A 25,391-nucleotide genomic window follows, 5' to 3' on the forward strand; every position below is an offset into this window, starting at 1 on the left:
GACTACCTGGTGGGGCTGGAACCAAATTCTACTACGGCCACACCTGTTCTCTGGAACTGGATTCGTGGCAGGGGACTTGGACAGTCTGTGGCCCTAACTTGGGAAAGGTGGGGAGACTCAGGGTCAATGACAGAGAGGCACAGAGATGTAGAGTTTCTGAGACAGAAGAGAGGAGAAAGACTGAGGCAGAGAGAGATAATGACAGAGATACTGAGATAGAGAGAGACAGCAGGAAGAGATAGAAAGGAGAGAAGGGTTCATAGAAAAAGGGACACGGAGAGGGTGACCCTTGAGACTCCGAGGAAAGCCACAGGTGGGGAAATGACTGAGATGGCGACGCAGAGACGCAGAGATGGAAAGAGAAGGGCTCCGAGGGAGAAAGCGACAGAGAAGGGGAGGGACAACGGGGAACCGGTGGAAAAGACCCCAACGGAGAAAAGGGGAGAAAGAGAGAATCAAAGAAGAGGGCCGCGGACAGAAATAGAGAGAGGAAGACCGAGAGACACGCAGGGACGGAAGGCGGGGAGGTGGCTGCGCGGATCCAGGCGGGCGCAGGGCGAGACTCGCCCCCAGCCCGCCGGGAGGTGCTGGCGGACACCACGCCCTGCAGACAGACGGACGGACCCTGCCGGGAGGGGTCGGGCGGGGTCGGGGCGGGGCCGATGCCCTCGGATCCCCGGCGGAGCGGCGAAAGGCGGGGCCGGACGGGCTGCGAGAAGGGGAAGGAAGCGGAGGTGCCGGGCGGGCGCGGGGCGCGGGCAGGAAGCGGGGAGGGGCGGCGGGGCGGGGGCCTCCAGAAAAACGCCCCAACTTCCTGCCCCGCCAGAGCCAGGAAGCGGGAGCCGGGACACAGGGCCCGGGATCGCCGAGCCCGACCTCGGGCGCCCCGCCGGTCACCTCCCTGCGCGGACACCAGGTACACCGTCCGTGGCCCCGCCCGGCCTCCTCCCCTTGGCTGCTCCGGGAAGTGGGAGGAGGAGAGAGGGGGCTGGGGCGCTGCTGGCAGTGGAGGGGCCTCCTGGGGCACCCCTGAGCCAGAGACCGCCCTCCCTGGGCCTCAGTTTTCCCATCTGTCAAAGGGGCAAAGAGAACAGAACTAATACCCGCCGAGTGTCCAGCAGGTGGGGTGAGGCATGCGAGGCCGGGTCAAGGCCTCCAACTATCCAGAGAACAGATGATCACTCCCACTGTATGGGTGGGGAAACTGAGGCCCAGACAGCAGATCCAACTCGTCCCAGGGCACACGTCGTGAGACCGAGTGGAGTTGGGATTTGAACTCGCAGGTGCTTTCCGCTAAGCATCGTCCTCCAACCCCGCATGCTTTAGGACCACCTAAAAAGAAAAACGACAGTTAACGTCATAGGCCGCTGTGAAGCTGAAACTTGCGGAGCGCATTTGAAAGCGTTTCTGGGAAGCTCTTTTTCTGGGTCATTAATTATACCGAGAGCTGGATTGCAGGGCATAGAGCTGGCGATTTTCCTCCATTGTATAGATGGGAAGACTGAGGGTTGGAAAGAAGTAATTGCTTACTCCAGGTTACATAGCAGGTCAGAGGGAAAGGTACGCTTGAACTCAGGATTTTTGCTTGCCGGCCCCAGAGGAAGGTATGCGGCGGTGGGGTGGGGTGGATGCGCAGAGAACTAATGAACGAGCGTTGGAAAATCAACTTTGGTCCCCCAGTTAAGAGAGGCAAAATACGGCGGGGAACCCAGTCCAAGTACTAAGTAAGGGCCGTGGTAACTCGGAGATCTCAGGCTCAGTTTTGGCATGGGGGGTGGAACCATCCTCACCTCGGGCCGCGGAGGTAGGGGCGGGGCAGGGGCGGGGCCCAGGGGGAGCAACGGGAGCAGTCGAGATATGTAAACGCCAGACCTCCAGGGCAGGCCAGAGCGGCCCTATCTGGCCAGCGTGGCGCAGTGAAGCGCTAGAGCGACTAGCAAGAGGAGTAGAGTCGTCTGGCAGGAGGCCGGCTAGAGCGGCTGGCGGGAGGAGTGGAGCTGGAATCAAAGGCGGCCGCTGAGGCGGCTAGAGTGACTCGGAGGCGGGGGTGGGGGAGCTCCGAGCCTGTGCGCCGAGGCTTCGGTTCTGGCAGCTGCGGTGGCTTCTTCGACCCGGAGCAGGTGAGGGAAGCGGCCCCTGGCGGGTGTCAAACCCTGACTCCACACGTCTGCCCCAGCATCCCTGGCTGTACACATTGCCACGTCCCCTGTAGGATTTGGGGCCCGTGTAGACCCGCCACGTCCCATGTAGGTTTGGGGGTCGTGTAGACCCGCCACGTTCCATGTAGATTACAAGATCCTACAGACACCCCAGGTTTCTGCTGGGCCCCTGAGGAGACCCGGCTCCTTACAGACACGGAGTCCCCATCGATCAGCAGCATCCCCTAGAATCCAGGGCCCTGGAGATCCTGGGTCTGGGGACCACCACACTCCCCTATAAAATTCTCGTCCCGTTTTAAGTCTCCAGAGGTCCCATAGATTGGCCACTTTCCCTGTGGTTTCATGATCATGTGTGACCCCTGATCCTTGTAGGCCCACCATGTGTCAAATAGAACCTGAGGCCTTATACATTCCAAGGGCGCCTTATGGACTCACCCTAACTGTTCTGTATTTTAGGTTCTTTAAGGCTCCCAGAGGTTCTTAGGGACTAGGATCATCAACTCAATATCTTATAGACCCTGAGCCCCGTGTAGAACCCAAGTGCCCATATTGTCTTCCACACGTGTCTGCTTTGCTGTAGGATCCCGACCTCTAAACTGACCCCTATCAGCCCCATGCACACAGTACCCCGGTGCTGGACTTCAGGCCTTGTCAGTTGCCTATACATCCATCTGACAGCTTCAACCTATCATTTCCCAGCCTTTGTGGCAGCTCCTCCCCGCCCTCCCCATCTCCTAAGCAGCATAACCCTCCCCACATCCTCCTTGAGTCCCAAGAGTCTGTGGAGCAGCCGAGCCCATCCTGTACTCCTACCCAGGCCACAGTGCCCACATACCCGTGACTTTCCAGGCCTATAAGGAGACCTGATGTGTCTTGGTTCTGATTTTAGTTTCCTAAGGTTGGAGTGGGGCTTCCCCATGCTCTGAGGCAGCATATTCTAATAGTTAAATGCATAAACTCTGAAGCCAGACCGCCTGGGGCTGAATCCCGGTTCTGTTCCTTATGAACTGTGCCTCAGTTTCCTCCTTTGTAAAACGGGCATAATAATAATACTGACCTCATGTGGTCACTGAGAGGATTAAATTAGTTAATACCTATAAAACAGTAATGCTGTGTTTGGCACATACTTAATGACAAGTGTCAGCTATTATTTTGTATTATTGTGACAAACAAAGAATAAAGGAGATAATATGTATCATGTGCATGATTTGGGGCCTGCCTGGCACTGAGCATTTGCTCAGATAATATGTGTCCTCTCCTGTGCCCTTTTGGAATCTCCTTGCTTCTGTCGAACCTCTCCACCCCTAAGTGAGGTGATGACCATGGACCCTCCATGTTCATGGTCATGTTTTCCAGCCCAGAAGTTGCAGCTGGCGGCCTGGTGAAGGTTTTCCATCTCGGATGGGAATAACAATAGCACAGGGTGGTTGTGGTTGTGAGGGTTAAGTGAGTTACTATGTGAAAAGCTCTCAGAGCAATGCCTGGCGCCCTGTAAGTGTTATGTAAGTTTAGCATTCATAATAAATAATTGCTATTATTTTTCTGCCTTGGTTTGCAAATTTATTTATGTGAATATTTAACAATGCTCAAATCTTAAATTACCCAAGTTTGGATATTGGACAAATACCGTTTATGCCAAAGAATAAAAATGGTGCCTGCTCTGATGAACCCATGGGGTGGCATTTGGACACTCTAGAAAGCATCATTGTTTAATGATCATAATCAAAATCATAGCTACTATTTATTGAGTGCTAGGGAGGAGGCCTGTGGAAGAGGGAGAAGGGTGGGTCTCAGGCAAGTAGGGTTATAAATAGCTCTGGGCTGTGGGGAGAGCCCCCCACTGGTCCATTCCACCCATTTCCACAGCTCTTCCCGCCTGACACAGCTCAGGCTCGCATGGCATTAGTCATACCAATTAAGAACACAGATGATTTTGGTGGGAAGACACAGGGAGAAGTGGAGACTCTAAGGGAGACGATGGGAGAGAGGCAGCACGTGAGACAGCAACTCAGATCGGTGCAGGGACATTGGCTGCAGAAACCAGATGTGGCAAGACAGGCAGGGACAGAAGAGAGGCAGAGGGCAAAGGCAGGGAGAAGCAGAAGTAGGGATAGGGTGGAGTTGGCTGAGGGGGAGAGGAGGAAGGAGGGGAGGCAGAGTGGGAAAAATGAGACAGGTCTGAAGGAAGGGAGAGAAAATGAGGAAACAGAAGACAGGCAGAGACAGGCAGAATCAGGGAGAGACAGCCAAAGTGCTGGCTGGGGGAAGGGGAGCTGGCACGGCAGAGGGATGTGGGTGAGGGATACAGACACACCTTGGGGGATGAGCTGAGGACCCTTCCTTGTTTCCTGGGAGTGGAAGCCAGAAAGATACCAGGTCCCTGAGGAAAAGCTCTTGTGGATCCGGGGACTCTTGGTCCCTGAGAGAAGAGAGTTCAGTGTTGTTTTCTTATCTGGAGAGAGTTGGGGGTTGAGGGGTTTGCCACTGTGATTTCCTGTCGCAGGAAGTGGGGCTGGTGGGTTCAGAGGCAACATCCTGCCCCAAGCCTGTCACAGATCAGAGGAGCCCGAAGACACCCCCGTTATCTCCCTCCTACCTCCCCTTTAACCTTGCCAATCTGCTGGCCCCAGCCCCTCCTGCCTCAGAGCCCAGAGTCTGAGCCCCCAGCCCCTCCTGCATTAGGGACCCAAAACTTGCAGGCTGTCATGGCCACAGCTCTCTCATGGACCCAGGCTCCTGGGCCTCCAGCTTCCCCCCCAACAAGGCTCCCTGTCCTTGGGCTCCCCGCCCTGGCTGGCCTCTGAAGGGCTCTTTGTCGCCATACAGAGGCCCCATTGAGTTGCGGAGGCCCAGATGGGGGAAGGCTGTTTACTCACCTTCACACCTGGGCCAGGAATCTGTGAGTAACCACCCAGTGCCACCTCCTCCCACCCCCTAACCTCAGCCCCTCCTCTTCCCCCAGCCCTGCAGAGCCCATGGAGGCAGAGGACGTCGTGGCCCGAGGGGCGGTGAGTGGACAGAGCCAGGGGTTGAAAGGACTGGGGGGCTGTGCGGTGGGGAGCACAGTGGGCTGAAGCCAACCCTCCCCTTCCACAGGCCCCGGGGCCCCCCCGGCCTGGCCTTGTGCCCGTCAGCATCATTGGGGCCGAGGACGAGGATTTTGAGAACGAACTGGAGACGGTGAGGGGGAGACTGGGTGGAAAATCTCCTGTCCCAGGCTTCCTGGGGCCCCCGCCCCTCCAGTCCCATCCTCAGTGTCCCCTCCCACCTTAGTGCAGTTCTCCATTCTCAGGCGCTGTCCTGCTGCGTCTTCTCACTGCCAATCTCTTATCTGGGTCGTACCTGCTTCCTGATCCCGCCCCCATCCTTGATCCCACCCTTTGGACTCTAATCCCTGTTTTGATTGCCATCCCCCACTTACATCACAGATCCCCGTTCCATCTTTCCTAATTGCTGTCCTCATCACCCCTCATTTTAACATTAAATTTTCTCCATTCTCCTTGACACCTGCCCTGCAGCCACCATTACAGAATAGACACCATCATCACCCCATCCTCCCAGCTTGGGTCCATCAGGAAATGCCAAGGAAAGAGGAGGGGTAAAGCCCAAGGCCCCTGTTCTGCTCCCACTGTCTTACCCCCATTCCTACCCCCAGAACGCAGAGGAGCAAAACAGCCAGTTCCAGAGCCTGGAGCAGGTGAAGCGCCGCCCGGCCCACCTCATGGCCCTCCTGCAGCACGTGGCCCTGCAATTCGAGCCAGGACCCCTGGTGAGGGCAGGGAGGGGGGTCTAGAAGTAGAAGATGAGCCAGGAGGGTCTACAAGTAGAGAGCCAGAGGGGCCAGCATGTAATCCAGACAAGATTGCAGGTGCCCCGTGTAAATCCCAGGAAGCAGAGTGCAGGCCAGGAGAGCACACACAGGAGGCTCATGCAGAAAGCAACAGAATCCAGGCACCTGGGAAACACCATACCCCCTCCGCCCCCCTGCTGTGGCAGTGTCACCCATCAATGACAGCACCCTTTCTCACAGACTCTGGAAATTGAATCCTCCTCTCCATGGCCTTAGCAGGTACCATTTAGGGTTGGTGCTGGGGAGAAAGCCTTTGGCCTTCCCGGATCTAGGTGGCACAGCAGGCCCTGATCCAGAAACAGGAAACCACCACAAGCAGCCCACAAGGCAGAGAGAACATAATCCATGATCCAGAAACCTGTATTAGGCAGAAAACACTCGGGAGGTGTGGATGCAGAGCTGTGCCGTGGAAAATACTTGCAGAGTCTAGAGAACCCAGCAGACAATGTAGGAAGGAAGAAGCACTGGCTGCAGGGGGTGGGGGTGCGGTAGTGCTCCGTGGACAAGGGTCCCATTCCAAGAAGGCGCCGTGCAGCCCAGCACAGGCCTTAGTCGGGGCTAGCCCAGGGCACTGGTCTATAATGGAAACGCACAGCAGATGCCTCCAGGAGACAAGGAGACTGGCAGAAATGCCAGGGAGGGACGCCAGGGTGGGCGATGCAAAAAGAAGGGGCGTCGACTGACATGGAAGCCTCAGAAACTGTCAGGAAATCAGGAACTGGCCTTCTCCAGAGAAGTGGCAGCCCCTCCTCTGGTTCATGGAGGCTGTGGCCCTCTAGGCAAGGAGTTCCCCCCGAGCTTGGGGGTTTCTAGAACTCGAGCTCCTGGGACTCGGCTCAGGGGTGGTGCTGACTACCATGTCCTTCCTGTGAGGGCCAGGGGCTTGGCTGAGGGGACCCAGATGGCCTCCAGCAATGTGCGATTTGTCATGCTGCTCCCTCACCTCAACGGCTGGGGGCGTGTCTGAGGGCTAGCTGTGGTCCCCTAGGCTGCTTCCTGATGGCCTGTCATGGAGTTTTGCTTTGGGGAGACGGGGGTGACATAGATTAATTGAAAGTGTTTACTGTGCAGAAACAGTCCTGTCCCCGCTGAGCTGAGTCCTTAGCACACTGAGACCATGTCCCTTACCTGACGAGAGCCCCCCAGGAGCCAGGATCAGTTGGAGTCCCCACTGCATTGCCAGTGTCACCCAGCACAGGGCTGGTACACAGGCAGTCCCAGGAAGTGCTTGATGAATGAATGAGTGAGCCCCATTTGTTCACCTGTTTATTTACCCAGCATCCACCACGCTCTGGACCCTGTCTGGGACACAGGTGAATCAGAACCAGCCTCCCCGCACACCCCCAAAGCTAACCTTCCAGTTGCTCACGGTATTTCTAGGCAGTAGAGTATAGTGGAGACAGTCTGCCTGGATTCTAACCCCAATTTTGCCACTTACTAGCTGTGTGACCTTGAGCAAACTTCCTGAGCTCAACTTCCTTTTCTGTGAAATGGAATGATGCCCCTAAGAGCAGAAAGCTTCATGTTATAAAGGGTTTAGAACGCGTCTGGATGCACCAGCCCGTGTAGCTGGGAGTGGTAGCAGCAGGGAGGAGACAGAGCCACAGAGAACAGTCCCACAGGATAAAACACTAGCAAATGCTTATGGTGGCCCTGGGAGGCAGGGCCTGGGTGTGGGGATGGTGGAGGTCAGGGAACACGCTTCCCGGAGGATTTGAGCCCCGAGGCTCTCCAAGGGGAAGTGGGGTTCAGGTGGCTGGTAGGGAGGACAGGTCACACTCTGTCTCCCCAGCTCTGCTGCCTACACGCGGACATGCTGGGCTCGCTGGGTTCCAAGGAGGCCAAGAAGGCCTTCCTCGACTTCTATCACAGCTTCCTGGAGAAGACCGCGGTGAGAGACGCCTTCCAGGAGCCCCAGCCCTTGGCCCTGGAGAGCCACCCTACACCTCCGAACCTCCACCCTGTGAAGGGAAGCCTGGCCTGGGGAGACCCTGTGCCAGCCTGGCCCTTCCTCCACTGCTGCCTCCCCTCAGACCACCGTTCCCAGGGCCCGTCAGCTGCCATCCCATCACTGCCGAGTCCTCCGCTTCACTCCATTCTCTCTCCTGAACAGGTTCTGCGGGTGCCAGTTCCTCCCACAGTTGCCTTTGAACTTGGTAAGGAGCGGAGAGGGGTCTATGGGAGGGAGAGAGAGGTCTGCAGGATGAAGGAGAGGTCTCTAGCAGAGACCAGGCCTCCCAGAAGGCCCAGGGTGGGAGGCCACATGCCCACACTCCTTGGACAGTGGAGAGTCCTTTCTTCCTCTCTCCTGGCTGCCTTGGTATCCCAAGACAGCATGGCTGATGGAGTCCAAGGGTGGGTGGGGAGCCGGGCTCCGGGAAACTGGCCCCAGCCCTGGTCGCTGTCCCTGCAGACCGCACGCGGCCCGACCTCATCTCTGAAGACATCCAGCGGCAGTTTGTGCAGGAGGTGGTGCAGAGCCAGCAGGCGGCTGTCAGCCGGCAGCTGGAGGACTTCCGCTCCAAGCGGCTCATGGGCATGACGCCCTGGGAGCCGGATCTGGCCCAGCTGGAATCCTGGGTGGGACGGGACCGCGCGGCCTTCGAGGCCCGGGAACGGCATGTGGCTGAGAGGCTGCTGGCCCACCTGGAGGAGATGCAGTGAGTGTGGCCAGCCCCTCCCCAACCACCAGGGTGCCCTCTGCTGTCCCATCCATGTCAGGGCTCCCTCTATAGCTTCACAGTTCATTCCTTTGCATCTTCCCCAGTTTCTGGGTCCCCAGGCCCTGGCATTTTAGTTCATCTGGGTTTTTGTCTTCCCTTCCCCGCTTTGGGGTCCCTCTCAGGTTCCAGGTCTCTCCGAGGCCTGTGTTCGGGCCTGGTCCTTGTCACTCCCATCCACGCCTCCCTCCCGTTATCCTCCTTCCCAATTGTTTCAGCAGTCCCCCGCTCTGCCTCTCCTCTTTCCTGTCCCAGCCTCTAAGGGGACAACCATCCAGACATTTGTGCTGGGTGGACAGGGACCCCAGGCTTAGCAAGTTTGTCACAAACTTTCTTCTCCTTACAGACACACAATCTCTACCGATGAAGAAAAGAGGTGATGGAAGCAGAGAGGACAGCAGGACAGCCGTTTAGTCTCCTGGGCCTGAGGGAGGAGACGTGGGAGTGGGGGAGGCTGGGGCCCTGGGTGTGGAGCAGCTTCCCTGTCCCTGTCCCTTGGAGCCTTCTCCCCTTTCCTCAGCTACACTGCAGGAAGTGGTTATGGGCTTGGGGTGGGAAGTGAATGGGGAGGGGAAAGCTGTGGGGGAGCAGTGTGCAGTCTGTGCCTGGGGTCATCACCACCCCCTCCCCACAGTGCTGCTGTGGTCAACGCCATCAGCCTGTACATGCGCCACCTTGGGGTGCGGTCCAAGAGCGGGGACAAGAAGTCGGGGAGGAATTTCTTCCGAAAAAAGGTGCTTCCCTGATTACCCAAAACTGGTCCTTTCCTCTCCAGAGACCTGGTGGGGAGCCCTGAGACTCTGTTGGTGGCTCAGAAATAACCAGCCGTCTCTCACCTCTCCCCCCACCCCCGCTTCCTGCAGGTGATGGGGAACCGGAGGTCAGATGAGCCGACTAAGACCAAGAAAGGACTGAGTAGCTTCCTGGATGCTGCCCGCTGGAATAGGGGAGAGCCCCAGGGTGAGGTTCCTGGCCTCCGCTCACCCCGACTTCCCCACGCTGCACCCCCCAAACACACACACACACCCCTCACAGTTCCATCGGTCTCATATCTCTATTTCAGCCCTGGATACTCGGCACCTCAAAGCGGAGGCTGATGGTAAGTCCTGAAGCCAGAGCATCCATCTCCAGGGGACCTACTGGGCCTAAGAGAGGAGGGGCTGGAGACCTGGACGCCTGGGTCTGAGGGAGGAGGGGTCGGGGGCCTGGGTCTGAGGGAGGAGGGGCTGGGGGCCTGGGCTCCTGGGTCTGAGGGAGGAGGGGCCGGGGCCTGGATCCTGAGTCTGAGGGAGGAGGAGGGATCTCCTGAATGATGGGCAGGACGGGGCTGGAGCATAGCATCTTGGATCCCCCAGGCCATTGTGGATTAGAGCCACTGGACTCTTTATTTCTCTCTTTCTCTCTCAATGTCTCCCTAGCTGAGAAGCCAAGCCTCATAGAACGGAAGGGAGGCCTAGGGGTGCCCTCCCGGGATCGGAATGTTGGGTTCCCTGGGCAGGACACGCCTGGAGTTTCTTTACACCCTCTGTCTGGGGACAGCCCTGACCGGGAACTAGGTGAGAGTTAACGACCCTCTGTCAAGCCCACCCCTTGGTTCTCTCCACCGGACCCTCCCTGCTCCTGGTCACCAGTGTTATCAGTAAAACCACCCCTTCCCTCACTTTACCTTTTCCACAACTTTCCTCCCAGGCTCTGACTTCTATCCTGGTGATGTGGTTCCCACCTTCTTGGACTACATTTCCCATCAGCCTCCATGGCTTCATTTCCCAGAACCCTCTTTTAGTACATTGCCAATCAGCTCCCTTGGATTGGTGAGCCCGTCAGCCCTATTAACTGCATTTCTCACGATCCTTACGTGGCCCCCAACCCCTGGGACTTCAGATAGCTAATTGGCCATCCCAGGGTTCAACTCACAGCTCTGCGTCTTATGTTATATATTGGAAGTCACTCACTTCCCTCTCTGAGCCTCCGTCTCCTCATCTCTAAATGGGGTATCTCCTCTTCCTACAAGTCCCAGTTGAGGTTCGGGAGAACAGATGGGTTAGAGGCATGGAGCAGAGCATGCAGTCTCTCCCCCAGTTCTGTGGGTCCCATCTGTCCACAGTGGTATTCTCAGAGGTCTTTCCATCTGTCCATCCCCATCAAAGTACAGAGCAGCCATTTGGTGTCTGCCGGGCACTGGATGGCTTTAGTCCCCCACCCTCAACTCCATGGAGGCGGAAACTGAGGCCCCCCAGAGTGGGGGTCTCACTGCTACAGGGGCCTCCCAGCCAACCCTGCTCTCCCTGCCACCCCCACAGGTGTTGATGCCCCACTGGAGCTGGGGGACCCGCCTCTGCAGGCAGCCAGCTTGGAGCCCCCAGTGCCCCTGGAGAGTACCGAGGAGGGTGCTGATACTGAGAGGTGCCCAGGCAGGGGTGAAGGGTGTGCGGGGCGCAGGAGTCAGGGCTGGGAGGCTGCGTGTTGGGGGTCTTGCTGCCATTTGCACCTGCTGTCCCTGAGCCATTCTACTCTGCCCTGCACCTCCCTCTTTCCACCTTCTCCCTCTTTTCCTTCTTCCTCTTTTTCTTGTCTCATCTCCTCTCTCATTCCTCTTCCTTGCTTCCCCCCCTTCTTCCTCTCCTTCTTTTTCACAGTTTTTTCTCCTCTCCTCCCTCCCTCTCTCTCCTTCCATCCGCCTCTTCCCCTTCCTCTTTCTCCGCCCTTCACCCCTGAGCTCCTCCTGGCCCTTCTCCCTCCACCCCTTCCCTTCTTCATCCTTCCTTCTCTTCTCTTAAGCCTCAGCCAGTGCCCTGCTCCTGCCTCCTGGTTCCCCTTACCTCAGCCCCCCATCCCTCTGTGCTCCATGCCTGGGGGCCCTGTCCCCCTCATAGTTGGGGAGCAGGCTCTGCCCCTGCCTGTCCTTGTGCTGCTGCTTTGGGGACCTTTTGGCGGGTGGGGGAGGTGAGTTGGGTTCCATCTGGGTCCACCTCTGACCCTGTACCCCTCTCTCCTCAGAAGGTGGAAGAGGTGGGTGCCTGGGCCCTGGGTGGGGGGAGGGCTAGCCCCTCCCCCATATCTCCCAGCTCCTCCCCTCTCCCCATGGGCCACCCACTCCCCTTCACTCCTGTGAGGGGTGGGTGGGGACATCACCCTCCCAGCCAAAGAGCTAAGTATTAAAATTCCCTTTCTCCTACCCTCAACTCCTGGCTCTGCCCCCATCCCTCTGCCTCAGGGAAGGGAGGGGTCAGTCCTGTGCTCCACACTGGGTTCCCTCCCCCACCAAATTCCAGTATCCCTCCAGACCACCCCGTACTGCCCCAGCACCCCTAGATCCCACTCCTTCTGACTCTCTGCTCTCTTCTGTTGCATGTTTGATTCCTGTCCTGGTCTGTCCCTGTCCTGCTCTGTCCCTGTCCTGGTCTCCCTGTCCTGGTCTCGCCCTGTCCTGCTCTGTCCCTGTCTGTCCCTGTCCTGGTCTCGCCCTATCTCTGTCCTGGTCTCTCCCCGTCTGTCCCTGTCGTGGTCTGTCCCCGTCTGTCCCTGTCCTGGTCTCTGTCCTTGTTCTGGCCTCTGCCTGACTCTGTCCGTGGCCTCGGGGTCCAGGCTATCGGGGCGTCTGGGGCGCTCGGAGAGCCTGCGGGTGAGTGACCGCCGCCGGCCTTCCCGGGGCAGCCTCGGGGCTAAGGGCCGGGGTGGGGGCCGCTCCCGGAGCGACGTGGACATGGACCCCAGCTCCGCCACGGCCGTGCTTGGCCCTGCCCGACGAGCCACGTACGTCACTATACCCCCTATCCATTGAGTCAGTCTAGAGAGTCAGGGAGGATGGGAATGGGGTGGTTTTCAGAGTCACAGAGAACTGAGTATCAGATGCTGAGGTCACTGAGGTCCTACAGTGGTTACAAAAGAGGTATAGGACACTTCTTTCTAGAAATCTGGGGGCTAGTCTGCAGCTAGGGCCACCCTGGGGGCATCGAATGCCGAGGCCACAGGGGGGTTGGATATTAGGAGTCAAAGTCTCCTCTTTGGGAGGCCCCAAACTGGGGCTCTAACAAAGCCTCTCTGTCCCACAGCCCCGAGCCTGGAGATGAGGGGGAGCCAGGACGGTCAGGACTAGAGATGGAACCAGAAGAGCCCCCTGGCTGGCGGGAGCTCATCCCCCCAGACACCCTGCACAGCTTGTCCAAGAACCAGGTGAAGCGGCAGGAGGTCATCAGCGGTGAGTGCCACCCCCTCCAGCCCACTGTGGCCAAGGACGAGCCAGCTGTGGCAAAGAGAGACAGATGCAGCGAGATGTCTATCTTGCTGTTATTTACAACAAGCAGAGCTTGAGGGCAGCCCGTTTCTGACAGAGGGCCATTGATTACGTAAATTGTAGAACAGCCACTCTGTGGACCAGGAATGCTGCTGGCAACGTGACATTTCCAAAGAATTTCTAGTAGTGCAGGGCAGTGCTGATATGAAGAGCCAGCAATGGGATATAAAATTGTATTTCTAGCATAAGCCTTTGTTTCCCTATTTGTGAAACGTGGGCAGTATTAGTTCCTATCTTAAAAGACTGCCATGAAGATGAGACAATTCACTGGAAGTGTTTAGCGCAGTGTTGGGGACAGTAAAAGCATTCGAAAGTGACTGCTGTCGTTACTAAGATCTTAACTGCTTGGGGAGGAAAGATTCCATGGGGAAAAGTTTGGGAAGATAATATATTAGCAGTGCTTGCTTCGCTTCTGTCTTGATTCTTTTCTGTGATTTCAAATTGTGTGTGAGTACACAGTGTTTGGCAAAAGTAGATGATTTTGGAAGCTCCTCTGGAAGTTTATTTAAAGAAAGTACTCATTCAGAATTTTTAGGGCAGTAGGTGAATACTTTCGGGGTCACAGATCCTTCTAAGTCTATGATCAAAACAAGCAGTGCTCTCCAGTAGAACTTTCTGGAATGATGGAAACGTGTAATATTTATGCTGTCCAACATGGTAACCACCAGTCACATAATAGCTGTTAATCACTTGAAATGTGATGAGTACAAATGAGAGCTGAATTTTGTGTTTCATTTCATTTTAATTCAAATTTGAAGAGCTGTATGTGGCTAGTGTCTCCCACATCAGACAGCATAGCAAGTGCTCTCGCCAGAAAAATATGCGTAACACACAAAGCCATGCATCTAGTTTCCAGGGACTTCCAGGGCCCTGGAACTCAAGCATGCACCCTCTGGGGGCCCCTGGATCTGAGGCTATCAACCTGTGCACAGAGGGAGTCACTGTCCCATAAACAGGCTGAGACACTTGCTGGATGGTTAGACACTAAACACAGCTGCAGGCTTGCTGGCAGTGGGGTAACTGTCTTGTTCTGCTGTGCCCGGGACTTTCCCCATTTTGGAGCCAAAAGCCCCATGTCCTGGGAAGCCCATGATTGCCAGGAAGACTAGGACCATTGGTCATCCTGGCTGGCTGCCACTGCCAAAAAGAAGAGGCAGGGCCTTGAGGAATACTCAATGGCTGTCCCAGGGGCAGATGACACCACTCAGAGAGAGCTGTCCCATCCCAACCCCTTCTCCTTGTCCCCCCATCCTGCCTCTGAAACTGCCCCCCATAGTTGGCACCCTCCCCAACCATGCTTCCTGCCTGGTGGCCCTGTAGAGCTGCTGGTGACGGAGGCGGCTCACGTGCGCATGCTCCGGGTGCTGCATGACCTCTTCTACCAGCCCATGGCGGACAGCGGCTTCTTCCCCCTGGAGGAGCTACAGAACATCTTTCCCAACCTGGATGAGCTCATCGAAGTGCATTGTGAGTGCAGGGCCTCAGCCCTACTGCACACCCCACCTTTGGCTTCCTCCTTTGAGGCCTCAGGCAACTAGGCTTGGAGTCTAACATGTTCTCTTTGAGCACCCATCATGGGCAGCCTCTATTCTGGCACTGGGGACAACTCTGCCCTGGACCCGCCAGAGCTCACATTCTAAATGAGACAGGCATATCAAGCACGTGATGGGGTGACAGGCCCACCGGCCCCAAGGATCAGATAGACACACCTGCAGCCAATCCCCGCCAACGCCCAAACAGGCTCTACGTACAATTTTGTGGGTCCTGACAGCACTCCCTTTCCTCACCACTCCCCACAGCCCTGTTCCTCGATCGCCTGATGAAGCAGAGGCAGGACAGCGGCTACCTCATAGAGGAGATCGGAGATGTGCTGCTGGCCCGGGTGAGGGCACCCAGCCCAGCTCCCAGCCCCTCCTCCTAGCTGGGGACCTGTGGAAGCTGGGGGTCTCCCCCAGGCCTGTCCTCCTGTCTTAGCCTCCATCCCCGAGTGAGGCCCTGCTCTTCCCAGGCCCACCTGAGACACCCTCCCTGGCCTGAATTTTGCTATAGTTTGATGGTGCAGAGGGCTCCTGGTTCCAGAAAATCTCCTCCCGCTTCTGCAGCCGCCAGTCATTTGCCTTAGAGCAGCTCAAAGCCAAGCAGCGCAAGGAGCCTCGTTTCTGCGCCTTTGTGCAGGTGAGGTGGGCGGGGGTCTGGGCCGGGGTCCCAGAGGAGGTTCCAGTGTCCCAGTCCCAGGGCCCCCAAGCGTGGGCCACTTCAGCACTGCTGTTCCCTCAGGAGGCCGAGAGCCGCCCGCGGTGCCGCCGCCTGCAGCTGAAGGACATGATCCCCACAGAGATGCAGCGGCTGACCAAGTACCCCCTGCTGCTGCAGAGCATTGGGCAGAACACAGGTAGCCTGCCGGCTGCCCCGCCGGCCCAGTCGCCCCGGCCCACCTTGCCGCAGACCAGCAGCGGGTTCGCCATGGCTGGGGTTCCCCATGGCTGGTCTCTCCCTTGCCCACAGAAGAGCCTGCGGAACGGGAGAAGGTGGAGCAGGCGGCTGAGTGCTGCCGGGAAATTCTGCATCACGTCAACCAAGCTGTGCGAGACATGGAGGACCTGCTGGTGAGCCTGGGCGCGGCCCTGGGCCTAGGGCAGTGGGACATGTATGGGCAGAGCTCAGCTTGTCCCTCTCAGGGGCCACTTCTGCTCAGGAGCTCAAGCCTGGCCCTCAGTTTGTCCCCCTCAGGGCTTTCCAGGGGTTAACTGGGCCCTCAACTCCTCCCTCTCAGGGTCACTGGAGGTCAGGTCTGGCCCTTGGCTTGTCCCTATGACACTCTCTTCCCTGTTCTAGAGGCTCAAGGATTATCAAAGGCGCCTGGACTTGTCCCACCTAAAGCAGAGCAGTGACCCCATGCTGAGCGAGTTCAAGGTGACCCCTCCTGCTCTCCCGTCTCCGGCCCTCCTTGCTGTCAGGATTCTCCCATAATGCATCCAGGAAGCCAGAGAGACCCCTCAGCTCTGACCCCGCCCCATTCCCAGCCAGCACCCATCCTGCCCCTGGCTGTGATACACAACCCCATGGTCATCCCCACCCTCCCCTGCCCCACCTTGGCCTGTGCCCACTGTCACTCCTTCCGGCCTCCAGAACCTAGACATCACCAAGAAGAAGCTGGTCCACGAGGGCCCGCTGACGTGGCGGGTGACAAAGGACAAGGCTGTGGGTGAGCGCCAGGGCAGGGAGCAGGGACCGAGTGGCACAGTGCTCAGGTGGGGGGTGCTGAGTGCGGCCTCGCCTCCTGCAGAGGTCCATGTGCTGCTGCTGGACGACCTGCTGCTGCTGCTCCAGCGCCAGGACGAGCGGCTACTGCTCAAGTCACACAGCCGGACGCTGACACCCACGCCTGACGGCAAGACCATGCTGCGGCCGGTCCTGCGGCTCACCTCCGCCATGACCCGTGAGGTGGCCACCGGTGAGGCCGGGCCCTGAGTGAGGAGGGAACCCTCCAAAGCGCCCGGGAACTCACGTTCTGGCAAAGGGGAGGCTGCCGCAGATGGAGGAGTAGGTGTCGTGGCAGGCGGAGGCTGTGAGCAGAGGCTGAGCTAGCGGAAGAGGCCCTGGAGCTGGGCAGGGCCGGGGGCCAGGCCAGGTTGTGGATTTCATTAAGTGAGATGGGAAACTGCCCCAGGTTTTTGCACAGAGGAGCTGCCACCTCTACCCGCTGTTTTGTAAGGACACCCTGACTGCTTCTTGGGGGTTGTAGGCGCACAGGGGTGAAAGCCAGGAGCTCAGTGACAAGGGATTTGCAAACATATTGCCAGGAAGCTGTCGCAGGGCCGTGGTGCTAATGTGTTCCTGGTTAGACGTGGGAGCATGAGAGGGAAGGCTGGAAGGAGGGCACCTGAGGGGTATTAGTGACATAGGAGTGGGGAATTGAGTCGTGGGAGACCCCGTCCCCCATTGTGAGGGCCATCTCCGGCCTCCAGCGAGTGCTCAGGGAGGACACAAAGTGGGGTTCCCCGGCTCTGAGCCACACCTTTCCTTCCCCTTGCAGATCACAAAGCCTTCTATGTCATTTTTACCTGGGACCAGGAGGCCCAGATATACGAGCTGGTGGCACAGTCCGTGTCGGAGCGGAAGAAGTGAGGGCATTTGGGTTCCTCGCGTGGGTGGAGGAGGAGGCCCAAGCCCCTGAGCCCCTGGGGACAGGGTGAGGGTGGGGGGCTCTGACTTCCCAGTGGCTGGCCTGTCTCCCCAGCTGGTGTGCCCTCATCACTGAGACCGCTGGGTCCCTGAAGGTCCCTGCCCCTGCCTCCCGCCCCAAACCCCGGCCCAGCCCAAGCAGGTGAGGGGGGCTAGGGAGGGAACTGGAGGGTGGGGGGGGGTTGCTGGGGCTGGCTTCCTGTTTGTCCCCAGAAGCCCAGCTCTAGCCCTGTCTCCATGTGTGCGTGTGTATGCATATGTGTGAATGTACATGTGTACGTGTGTGCCGCCCCATCACGGCCCATTGTCTCCCCTCCAAGCCTCTCTGTCTTCCACTGGCCCAGCCTCTCTATCTCTCTGTCTCCCAGCCTCAACCTCTGTCTCTATCTCTGGACCTCCCCACCTCCAGCTCTCTGTCTCCCTGCCCCTGTCACCCCTGGGGCCAGGGATGTGGGGTCATCCAGCACTTCCTTCCCCCAGTACCCGAGAACCCCTGCTCAGCAGCTCTGAAAATGGCAATGGTGGCCGAGAGATGCCCCCTGCTGAGGGTGAGCCTGGAGGGGCATTGAGTGGGGGTGAGGGTGTCCACAGGAAGCTGGGCAGGATCTGAGCGCCCTACCTGCTCCCCACCCAGGCCGGATTGAGAGAACACTCAGTGCCCTCCTGCCCTTCTGCCGGCCCGGCCCTGAGGGCCAGCTCGCTGCCAAGGCCCTTCAGAAAGGTAGTTTCACCCCACCCCCCACAGGGCTGCCACCAGAAACAAGTGCACCAGCCACCCCATGCACGGCCCCAAGTCCCTCCTTCTGCAGCTTTCGTCCTTTTCTTGACCTTCAATTCAGCCTCTCCCTGGACCCATCTCCATCACTGGTGCCCTCCCACCCTTCCCCAATCCTAGGCTCAGCTTCACTTCTGCCCACTTTCGCCCCATCTGCAGGCCTAGCTAACCCAGGCTCAGCCTCCCCTGGCACCCACCTGCAGGCCGCTGGCCTCTCCCACCTCTTGTCCCTCACCTGCCCCCTCTGAATCCTCTTTCCCAGATCCACCTCTGACTCTGTCCCTTTATCCCTGGCCAGTGCTGTCCCTGAAGCAGCTACTGTTCCCCTCGGAAGAAGAGAGTGGGGCAGGGCCTCCCCTCCAAGGGGATGGGCTCCCAGAAGGTGGCCCCCTGAGCCCCACACAGACCCAGGAAATCCGAGTGGAGCTACTCAGCCTGGAGGAGACCGTTAAACAGCTGGAGGTGGGGGCCCGTGGCTGGGGAGGCAGGGAGGTGGGGGAGGAGGGGGTGACTCAGTGCAGGGACCCCTCTCATGGTAACCCCCTACACACCAGGAGGTGGAAGAGGAGTTCTGTCGCCTTCGACTCATCCTGTCTCAGCTTGGGGAGAACACTGTCCCCCAGCCTGGCTGTACCTGAGGCTCCCTGCCCCAGGCAGGTGAGTGGGGGGCTGGGGACACCGGACACTGCCCGATGAGGGGGGATCAGAGTGGGCACCTCAGGGGCTCCCCTCTCCACCACGCCATCCATTTCTCTCCCTGTACCTTTGTCTGTTTGAATCTCCCCAGTCCACCCGCCTCCTGTCTCTCCATCTCCATCTGTCAGTTTCTATTTCTCTGGCCATTTTGTGCTTTCTCCCCATCCTCCCTTTTCCCTGTTTCTCTCTCTCCATCATCTCTCCTTCTCTCTCCCCTCCTCCATCTCTGTCTCCCTTCTCCCACATCCCCCCAGGCCTTTTGCAAGATGGAGAGGACGTGAGGACCACCCACCCGTCCCTGCACAGCTGCTGCAGCATCTCCAACCCCAAGGGCTCAAGGAGAGAGAGCTGGGCTTCCGAGGCCACATGTGGGGGGGCCCCAGCTGGGATCACTGCATCCCCCCAACATCCCACTGGCCTCAGCCTTCTCTCCCTTCTGCCTTCTGCATGGGAGACTCAGGGCTTTATTCCAGGGAGCACCACAGTGACCCCCGTTTCCCGGGCCATCTCAGTATTGCCTGGGGGGGCACCCCTTCATCCCCCCGCCAAGTGCCTTTGCTCTGTTTTTATATCCTGAATTGAAGGTTTATTTTTTAATATATATTATCTAAGGAGAGGTATGTGTTGTGAGGGCAGGGCGGGTCCCTGGAGTGGCATCTGGAGCCCTCCCTGTCTGGCATCACCTGCCTGGGTCTGTCCCACCACGTCACCTCTGTGCCTCTTGCCTTTCTCCAACTGTTCATTCATTCCGTGTTTTAACAACTCTTCCCCAGGCACCTCCACACACCCCCTCCCAGCTCCCACCCCTAAGCCCCCATGGTCACCCACAGTGCTGGGCGCCCCACATCCACACTCCTTTCCATTCTTTTATTTTTGTAGTAAACTCTGGAGGTGGCTGTTGGGGGTCATGGGGAGCTGGTGGGGTGGGGGGCCCTCCTGGGTGGGGGCTGGGGGCGGGGTTATTGCTCTGAGCTCCCTGTCCCCAGGGGGCCTGTGTGGGGTGGGTGTCAGGACTGGGGCCAGCACAGGGGACACACTGCCACACAAACACACAGGTCACAGCATGGGGGGTAGGGATGAGGGGAGGCTGGGCACCATATTGCACTTCAGGAGAGGAGCCAGGCAGGGACCCCCTCAAACTGGAGCCTGGGAGCAGGCTGGAGGCCATCACATTCCCTCCCCTCTCTGGAGGGAAAGATGAGACCCCCACCCTGGGGTTGGAGAAGAAGACTGGGACAGCCACATGCCCAGCCCTGGGAGGGGCCGAGGGCTGATCCCCAGCCTCTGGCAGGACATCCAGGGCAAACCAGACGAAGGAAGAGGCTGCACGGGTGGTGGCCCTGGTCCCTGCCCCGGCAGAATCCATCACCCCATGCCGGCTCAGCTGCCAACCCCCACTTTGCCCGCCTTGGACTTGGGGGGCACAGGGAGGCCCTCGTCGCCCTCACTGTCAGAGCTGCAGCCGCTGACATCTGTGATCTCCAGCTCCGAGTCGCTGTCCTCCTTCCCGCCCAGAGCAGCCTCTGGACCCCCAGCCCCTGGCAGTGCCAGGCGGGGAGCTGCTGCCAGGCCCGAAGGGCGCTCGGGGCCCAGGCCCTCCCCCGTGGCAGCCAGGAGAGGTGTGGTTGTGGGGCCTCCCCCTGCCCCTGCCGAGGGCAGGTGGCCCAGGGAGCTGGCCAGAGGGTTGGGGTAGAAGTGTGGGGGATAGAGAGAAGGAGGCAGCTTGGGAAAGGGGCCGGCAAGGTAGGGGTTAAAGTTCCAGGGATACTCCGGGAAAGCTCTGCTGTAAGGACCCAGCAAGCCAGGGGGCTTGGAGTAGCTGGTGGCACCTGGAGGGCACAGGGGAGGCGTCAGGCTGGGCCACTGCTCCACTGTTGGGGCTGCCTGCCTGGGCCTTAGCAAAGGGTGCTACCCACCTACTGTGTTGCCCCTACTGGGTTCTCCCCTTTGTCCCTCCCTCACAGCATCCATCCACCCGCAAAAGGCATCCCCCGTTCTCCCCTCCCCCACTCTCCCTATTCCTTTAGTGCCCCTGAAAGTCTTTCTCCCAGCCTGTCCCCCTTTCCAATTTCCCTCCTCACTGCCTCTTCACTTGAATCCTCTGGCTTTTAAATACACAGGAGCAGCCTTGCCTTCTTACTGTGTCCTATCTCCGTTTTGGCCCATCCTCTTCCTTCAAACACAGGCAGCATCCCCCCACCCGGCACCCCTGTACCCCTGGGGCCCTTACCGGAGCCCAGGAATGGGAAAGGGCTGTCCAGACGCAGTTTGTCCGTCTCAGGGGTGAACAGGGGCAGCCGGGCCCCTGGCTCTCCCAAGCGTGGGGCCGAGAACAGGGTCTGCAGGGTCTGGAGAGGGAGGTGAGGGAGGTGGCTCTGCTCAGACTGGCTGTCCCCTCCCCAAGGGGTCCATGGCTGGGGGGACATCAAATGCCTCCATTCTGGGACCCCCAGCCTCCTAACTCACCTCGGGGGTGAGGGGAGGAGCATCTGGCCCAGGGCCCCCCCCAAAGGGACTGGGGGTCAGCAAAAGTGGGGATCCTGTGGTGGCTGCTGCCACATCCAACAGTGGGTAATTGACAAGCACAACTTTGCTGAAGTTGAACTTGTAGGTGAACCTCTTCCCTTTGGTCTTGTGGAGAATCCTCTTGTTGTAGTAGTAGCTGTGGGGAGAGGGAGAAGGGGGTAGGGAGTAAAGGGGGAGCCCGGAACCCATGCTGTGCCAGCCACAGAGCATAACAATTGGGGAAACTGAGGCTCACAAGTCCCTTGATCAAGGTGCCAGGACTAGGAAGGGGTGAGGCAAGGGCTGGGGTCCTGGCCTGTGTGGCTCCAAAGCCCAGACCATGGGTCCTTCCTCCTTGCCTGCCTTCCACTCAAGGAAGTGCCTATACTTGTGCAGAGTCCTGCATGCAATCCATGGGGATTCTGCCCCAGGGAGTGGAGGTAAAGCCCCCAGGGGGCGGGGGCCTAGAGGGACAGTGGGGAGAAGGGGCAAGGTGGGTGTCCAGGCCACAGCCCTCCTCACCGCAGGGCCCTGCTCAGCTTGTCGTAATTCATGTGGGGCTTGCACTTGCGGACGCCCCAGAGCCGGGCCACCTCGTCGGGGTCCTTGATGACGAATTCCCCGTAGTCCCCCTGCCAGGCGATGACCCCCTGATACTCCTCCTTCTGCAGCAGCTCCAGGATAAAGTGCCACAGCTGGATCTGCCTTGAGCCAGGGGACGACTCCGGCTTGTAGGCCCAATCCGGAAAGGCAAACCCTGGGAACAGAGGCAGGGGAGTGGCCCCTGCTTGGAACCCAGGAGGCACCCAGCCCTTACCCTGCTCCCGGCCTCTGATGAGCAACTGCCCAGGCTCAGGTATTCCCACTCTCCAGACCCCACTTGGTGTCTAGTCCCCAAATTGTCCAACTAGCAGGAGAGAACTCAGGGGACACTAGGTTGGCACTTCCAGCCTGATCCCCTATCTTGGCACAACTCTTCCAGATTCAGTATCCTGGGGTGGAGGGTAGGAGCGGCCAGTTTCCTCCATCCTGGCTGGAGCTGGGAAGGGCACCCCCTCCAGACCATTATCCCGTCCCTCAGTTGTCCCCCATTCCCGCCGGCCTGGGAGGTCTCGTCTCTCTTGCACTCTGAACTGCCCTGGATTCCTGCAGTCTCCCATCCCCCCTGTGCCTCCTTGCCCCCTGCTCCATGTCTCCCCAAAAGCTCCCGCCACTGACCCCACCGTGGCACATCCAGGCTGGGCCTGTCCATCTATGCCTTTCACGTCCCCGTGTCCCCTCACTATGTCGGTCTAGAAGCAGCGTGTGTATGCAGATACCCACAACACACATGTCACACAGACATCCACTCACCCTCAAGGGACACCCAGCTGTGCCCTGGGACAGACACACACTCCTGCAGGGGCACAACACACCACGTACCACCAAGATGGACATGCCAGACACCCCACATTGCATACCCCATTCCCACACAAAAGGACACACCTCAGGCCCCTCAGAACTGGGTCCCACTACAAGACTACGATGACCAGAAACAGGACCCCAAGGGCCCAAATAAGACACAGTGTGGTGGAGACGGTGAGTCAGCATCAAGATACATGTCAACCTGACACAGGCAAGGTGACACCATGACAGAGCAGGCTCCCTTGCCCAGTATCACACATGTCACACGGTGTCCCGCATCCTGTTGTCCAGATACGCCCAGAAGTTGGGTGGAAAGGGGATGTGCCTGCCCATCCCTAAATCTCACCTCCCATCCAGAAAGCCCAGGCCCTGGGTCCCACCTCTGTGCTCTATCCGGTGCCCTATCCTCTGCCCCTCTCCTCTCCTCAGAGACCCCAGACTTAGGCATGAAGACAGAAGGCAGCACTGGCCTGCAAAGAGTTAAGGGCCGTGCGAGAAAGGTGCGGAGGCACGCTGAGCAGGCTGTGTGATCCCCCTGCGGTTCCTTGCCCTCTCTGGCTAATTAGGATTTCAGGGGTGGGCAGCCAGGAACAGCAAGGTCCTGCCCAGGCTGCCTGGAGTATAAATGTGGGTGCTAACGCCTCCCTGCCTGAGGCTGGGGAAGGCCAGGAAGTTTCCTCGCTGTTGGGAGAATTTTCTCTCAACTCCATTCCAGGTCCTTAGATGACAGGGTTCAATCAACACGGAGCTCTGGCCCATTCCACACCCAGAACACAAGCATGTCCTAGTGGGGAAGCAACTATCACAGACACACCACACGACCCCAAAGATGGCAATGTGCAACTGGCCATACCATACCCATGCAGACACACAACCGAACCCGGAAACACCACAGGATGTCCTTAAAGGTGCTGTACCTGCTAACACACGCACCTAGAGAGAGTACCCCAACCTCAGCACAAAGACACACATACATTGTGACAGACAGTGTCACACTCAGTGACACAGACACTCAGTCACACTCAGTGACACAGATGTGAGAAACACCCCCCCCCCAACACAGACTGCCCCACTACATAGCACCAGGACGTCGCCTCTGAATGCTACATGCCATGCAACAGACCAGGAAGGACAAGCTGAAGGTTCTTCGTCTCACTGAGGCAGGTACACAGTCGGCGAGCTGGCAGACACCCCCCCCAATCTAACATGTCGACACACTAGACATCCCAAAGGAAGACAACGCAGCCCAGAGACACTACGTTAGTCTCATGTGCATATCTGAGCCCGCACACTGGCTCGCACAAAGACTGCGCAGACACACACACACTCTCCCAGTGTGACCCTTCTTCCAGAAACACAAGTGTGACACAGGGACACACTCCAAGACCCCAAATAGCCAGGCACAGAATTTCAGTCTACACACACACACACACACACACACACACACACACACACACACACCCCGTTGGGGCATGTGACTTGGACTGAAATGCACATCTAAGCCAGTCTTACTGTCCACATCCCCAGCTCTGAACATCCACTTCTGAGCGAGCCGTCCTCTCTCCCAGGGCTCCGGCTGGCTGGGCCGTGACTCCACGTCCCCCTGCCTGGGTCATCCCGTCTGTCCATCTGTCCACCAGCGCCAGGCCTACTGCCTCATCTGGCCCCCATCCCCGCTCCGACAGCCCTGCCTGTCTCTGGTCCCCCTGCTTCTCTTTGCCTGCAGGTCTTGAGTGGAAGCAGGTTGAGATGTGCGTGGCAGAGACCCCAGGACCTTAGGCCCCCGGATCTCTGTGCCTCTTGCACCTCAATACCTTACCCACCCTCCAAAAGACCCTCACTTCCCAGCAGGCAGGTGGCAGGGACATCTGGCTGTGAAGTTTTTAGCCAAGTTTTTCATTAAGGGGACTCTGACAGAGACCTGGGAGGTAGAGGGAGGAGAGTGAGAGATCAGAAAGGAGGGGCCGGCTGGGAAGGCCCGAGGGCTGGGGGGAGGGGGTCAGGCCAGTTACCAGGGGTCCAGAGAGCCGGCAGGGCAGGCGGGGTGAAGAGAAGGTCGGAGACGCAGCTACAGTCCATGGTGGAGCTGGCCCTGCAGAGACGCCAGGACAGACATGCAGGACAGACAGGCAGGGACAGGATGGGGCGGGTGGGAGAGACGGCAGTCAGCGGGGACAGGCGCTGCCCAGGGCTCCCCCCTCTGCCCAGACTCTGCCCAGCCTGATTCCCACCCTCTCTCCTCACATCGCACCCTGACACCGCGCGGCCCCCTTGTCCCATCTCTCCCAGTTCCCTCCCCGCCCTATGACACTGAGCCTTCCCTCCCAGCCTCCTGGGCCGCCTCCCCTTCCTCTGTGCCTCTATCACTGAGCACCAGGGGCGCTCCCAGCCTCTCCTCGCTCCTTGCCCCTCGCGGGCTTGCTGGCTCACTCTCACTCTGGCTCACCCACCCGCCCGCCCGCAGCCTCTCTGCCACTGTCTCTCCAGCTCCATCTCGCACCTGACCTCTCGCTCCGTCTCTGCGTCTCTGGGTCTCCCTCTGTTCTCTCTGTGGCTGCCCCCGATTTATCTCCCTCCGAACCTCTCCCCACCCCTGGACTCCCAGCTGAACCCCTGGACTGGCCACGCAGCAGCCTGGCACTTTCATCTGTCCACCCAGAGCTGGCCAGAACCAGACACCCGCCCGAAGGGCTGGGAGGGGACAGGCCCAGCCCCAGTCCTTCACACACCCACCCTCAGAGCAGCCCCCAGCGCCTGCATGTGCGCTCCCACAGACACCCCTCTTTCAACCTGCAGCTCACCC

The 25,391-nt window shown here is 58.7% G+C and overlaps 2 protein-coding genes across 5 annotated transcripts; one reads left to right on the forward strand and one right to left on the reverse strand.

Annotated features, from left to right (window-relative positions):
• The first annotated feature begins 681 nt into the window (after positions 1–681).
• On the forward strand, positions 682–20,815 carry ARHGEF1 (Rho guanine nucleotide exchange factor 1). Of its 4 annotated transcripts, XM_081031764.1 has the most exons (31): positions 707–734; positions 827–916; positions 5,122–5,167; positions 5,256–5,339; positions 5,815–5,928; positions 7,802–7,900; positions 8,123–8,165; positions 8,423–8,669; positions 9,076–9,105; positions 9,364–9,463; positions 9,593–9,689; positions 9,793–9,828; positions 10,148–10,285; positions 11,030–11,132; positions 12,315–12,482; positions 12,782–12,927; positions 14,344–14,490; positions 14,823–14,905; positions 15,073–15,198; positions 15,301–15,415; positions 15,529–15,629; positions 15,859–15,936; positions 16,153–16,228; positions 16,310–16,477; positions 17,060–17,147; positions 17,264–17,350; positions 17,689–17,756; positions 17,843–17,929; positions 18,282–18,445; positions 18,538–18,640; positions 18,934–20,815. In XM_081031764.1, exons 3-30 carry the CDS (start codon positions 5,135–5,137, stop codon positions 18,619–18,621), a joined length of 2,910 nt encoding a protein of 969 aa, XP_080887890.1. In that variant the 5' UTR covers positions 707–734; positions 827–916; positions 5,122–5,134; the 3' UTR covers positions 18,622–18,640; positions 18,934–20,815. The 4 variants fall into 4 exon arrangements, with proteins under 4 accessions (XP_080887892.1, XP_080887890.1, XP_080887893.1 ...); XM_081031766.1 differs by lacking the exon at positions 12,315–12,482 and having other exon boundaries at positions 682–734; XM_081031765.1 differs by lacking the exons at positions 707–734; positions 827–916 and adding an exon at positions 1,982–2,120.
• On the reverse strand, positions 20,060–24,677 carry ERFL (ETS repressor factor like; the record flags this gene model as incomplete). Its single annotated transcript, XM_081031768.1, has 5 exons — positions 24,601–24,677; positions 21,707–21,941; positions 21,146–21,341; positions 20,910–21,027; positions 20,060–20,508 (listed from the first exon to the last, which is right to left on the reverse strand). The coding sequence occupies exons 1-5, from the start codon at positions 24,665–24,667 to the stop codon at positions 20,060–20,062; spliced, it is 1,065 nt and encodes a 354-aa protein (XP_080887894.1). The 5' UTR covers positions 24,668–24,677.
• Positions 24,678–25,391: the final 714 nt, after the last annotated feature.

This window comes from Rhinolophus hipposideros, assembly GCF_964194185.1.
Source record: "Rhinolophus hipposideros genome assembly, chromosome: 21".
NCBI classification, from domain to species: domain Eukaryota; kingdom Metazoa; phylum Chordata; class Mammalia; order Chiroptera; family Rhinolophidae; genus Rhinolophus; species Rhinolophus hipposideros.

Bases quoted from the DNA above. Each gene is read 5' to 3' on its own strand.
- ARHGEF1 (XM_081031764.1), top strand. From the start codon at position 5,135: ATGGAGGCAGAGGACGTCGTGGCCCGAGGGGCG. The intron at 5,168-5,255 runs GTGAGTGGACAG...CCCCTTCCACAG, and splicing joins ACGTCGTGGCCCGAGGGGCG to GCCCCGGGGCCCCCCCGGCC. The intron at 9,106-9,363 runs GTGATGGAAGCA...CCCTCCCCACAG, and splicing joins TCTACCGATGAAGAAAAGAG to TGCTGCTGTGGTCAACGCCA.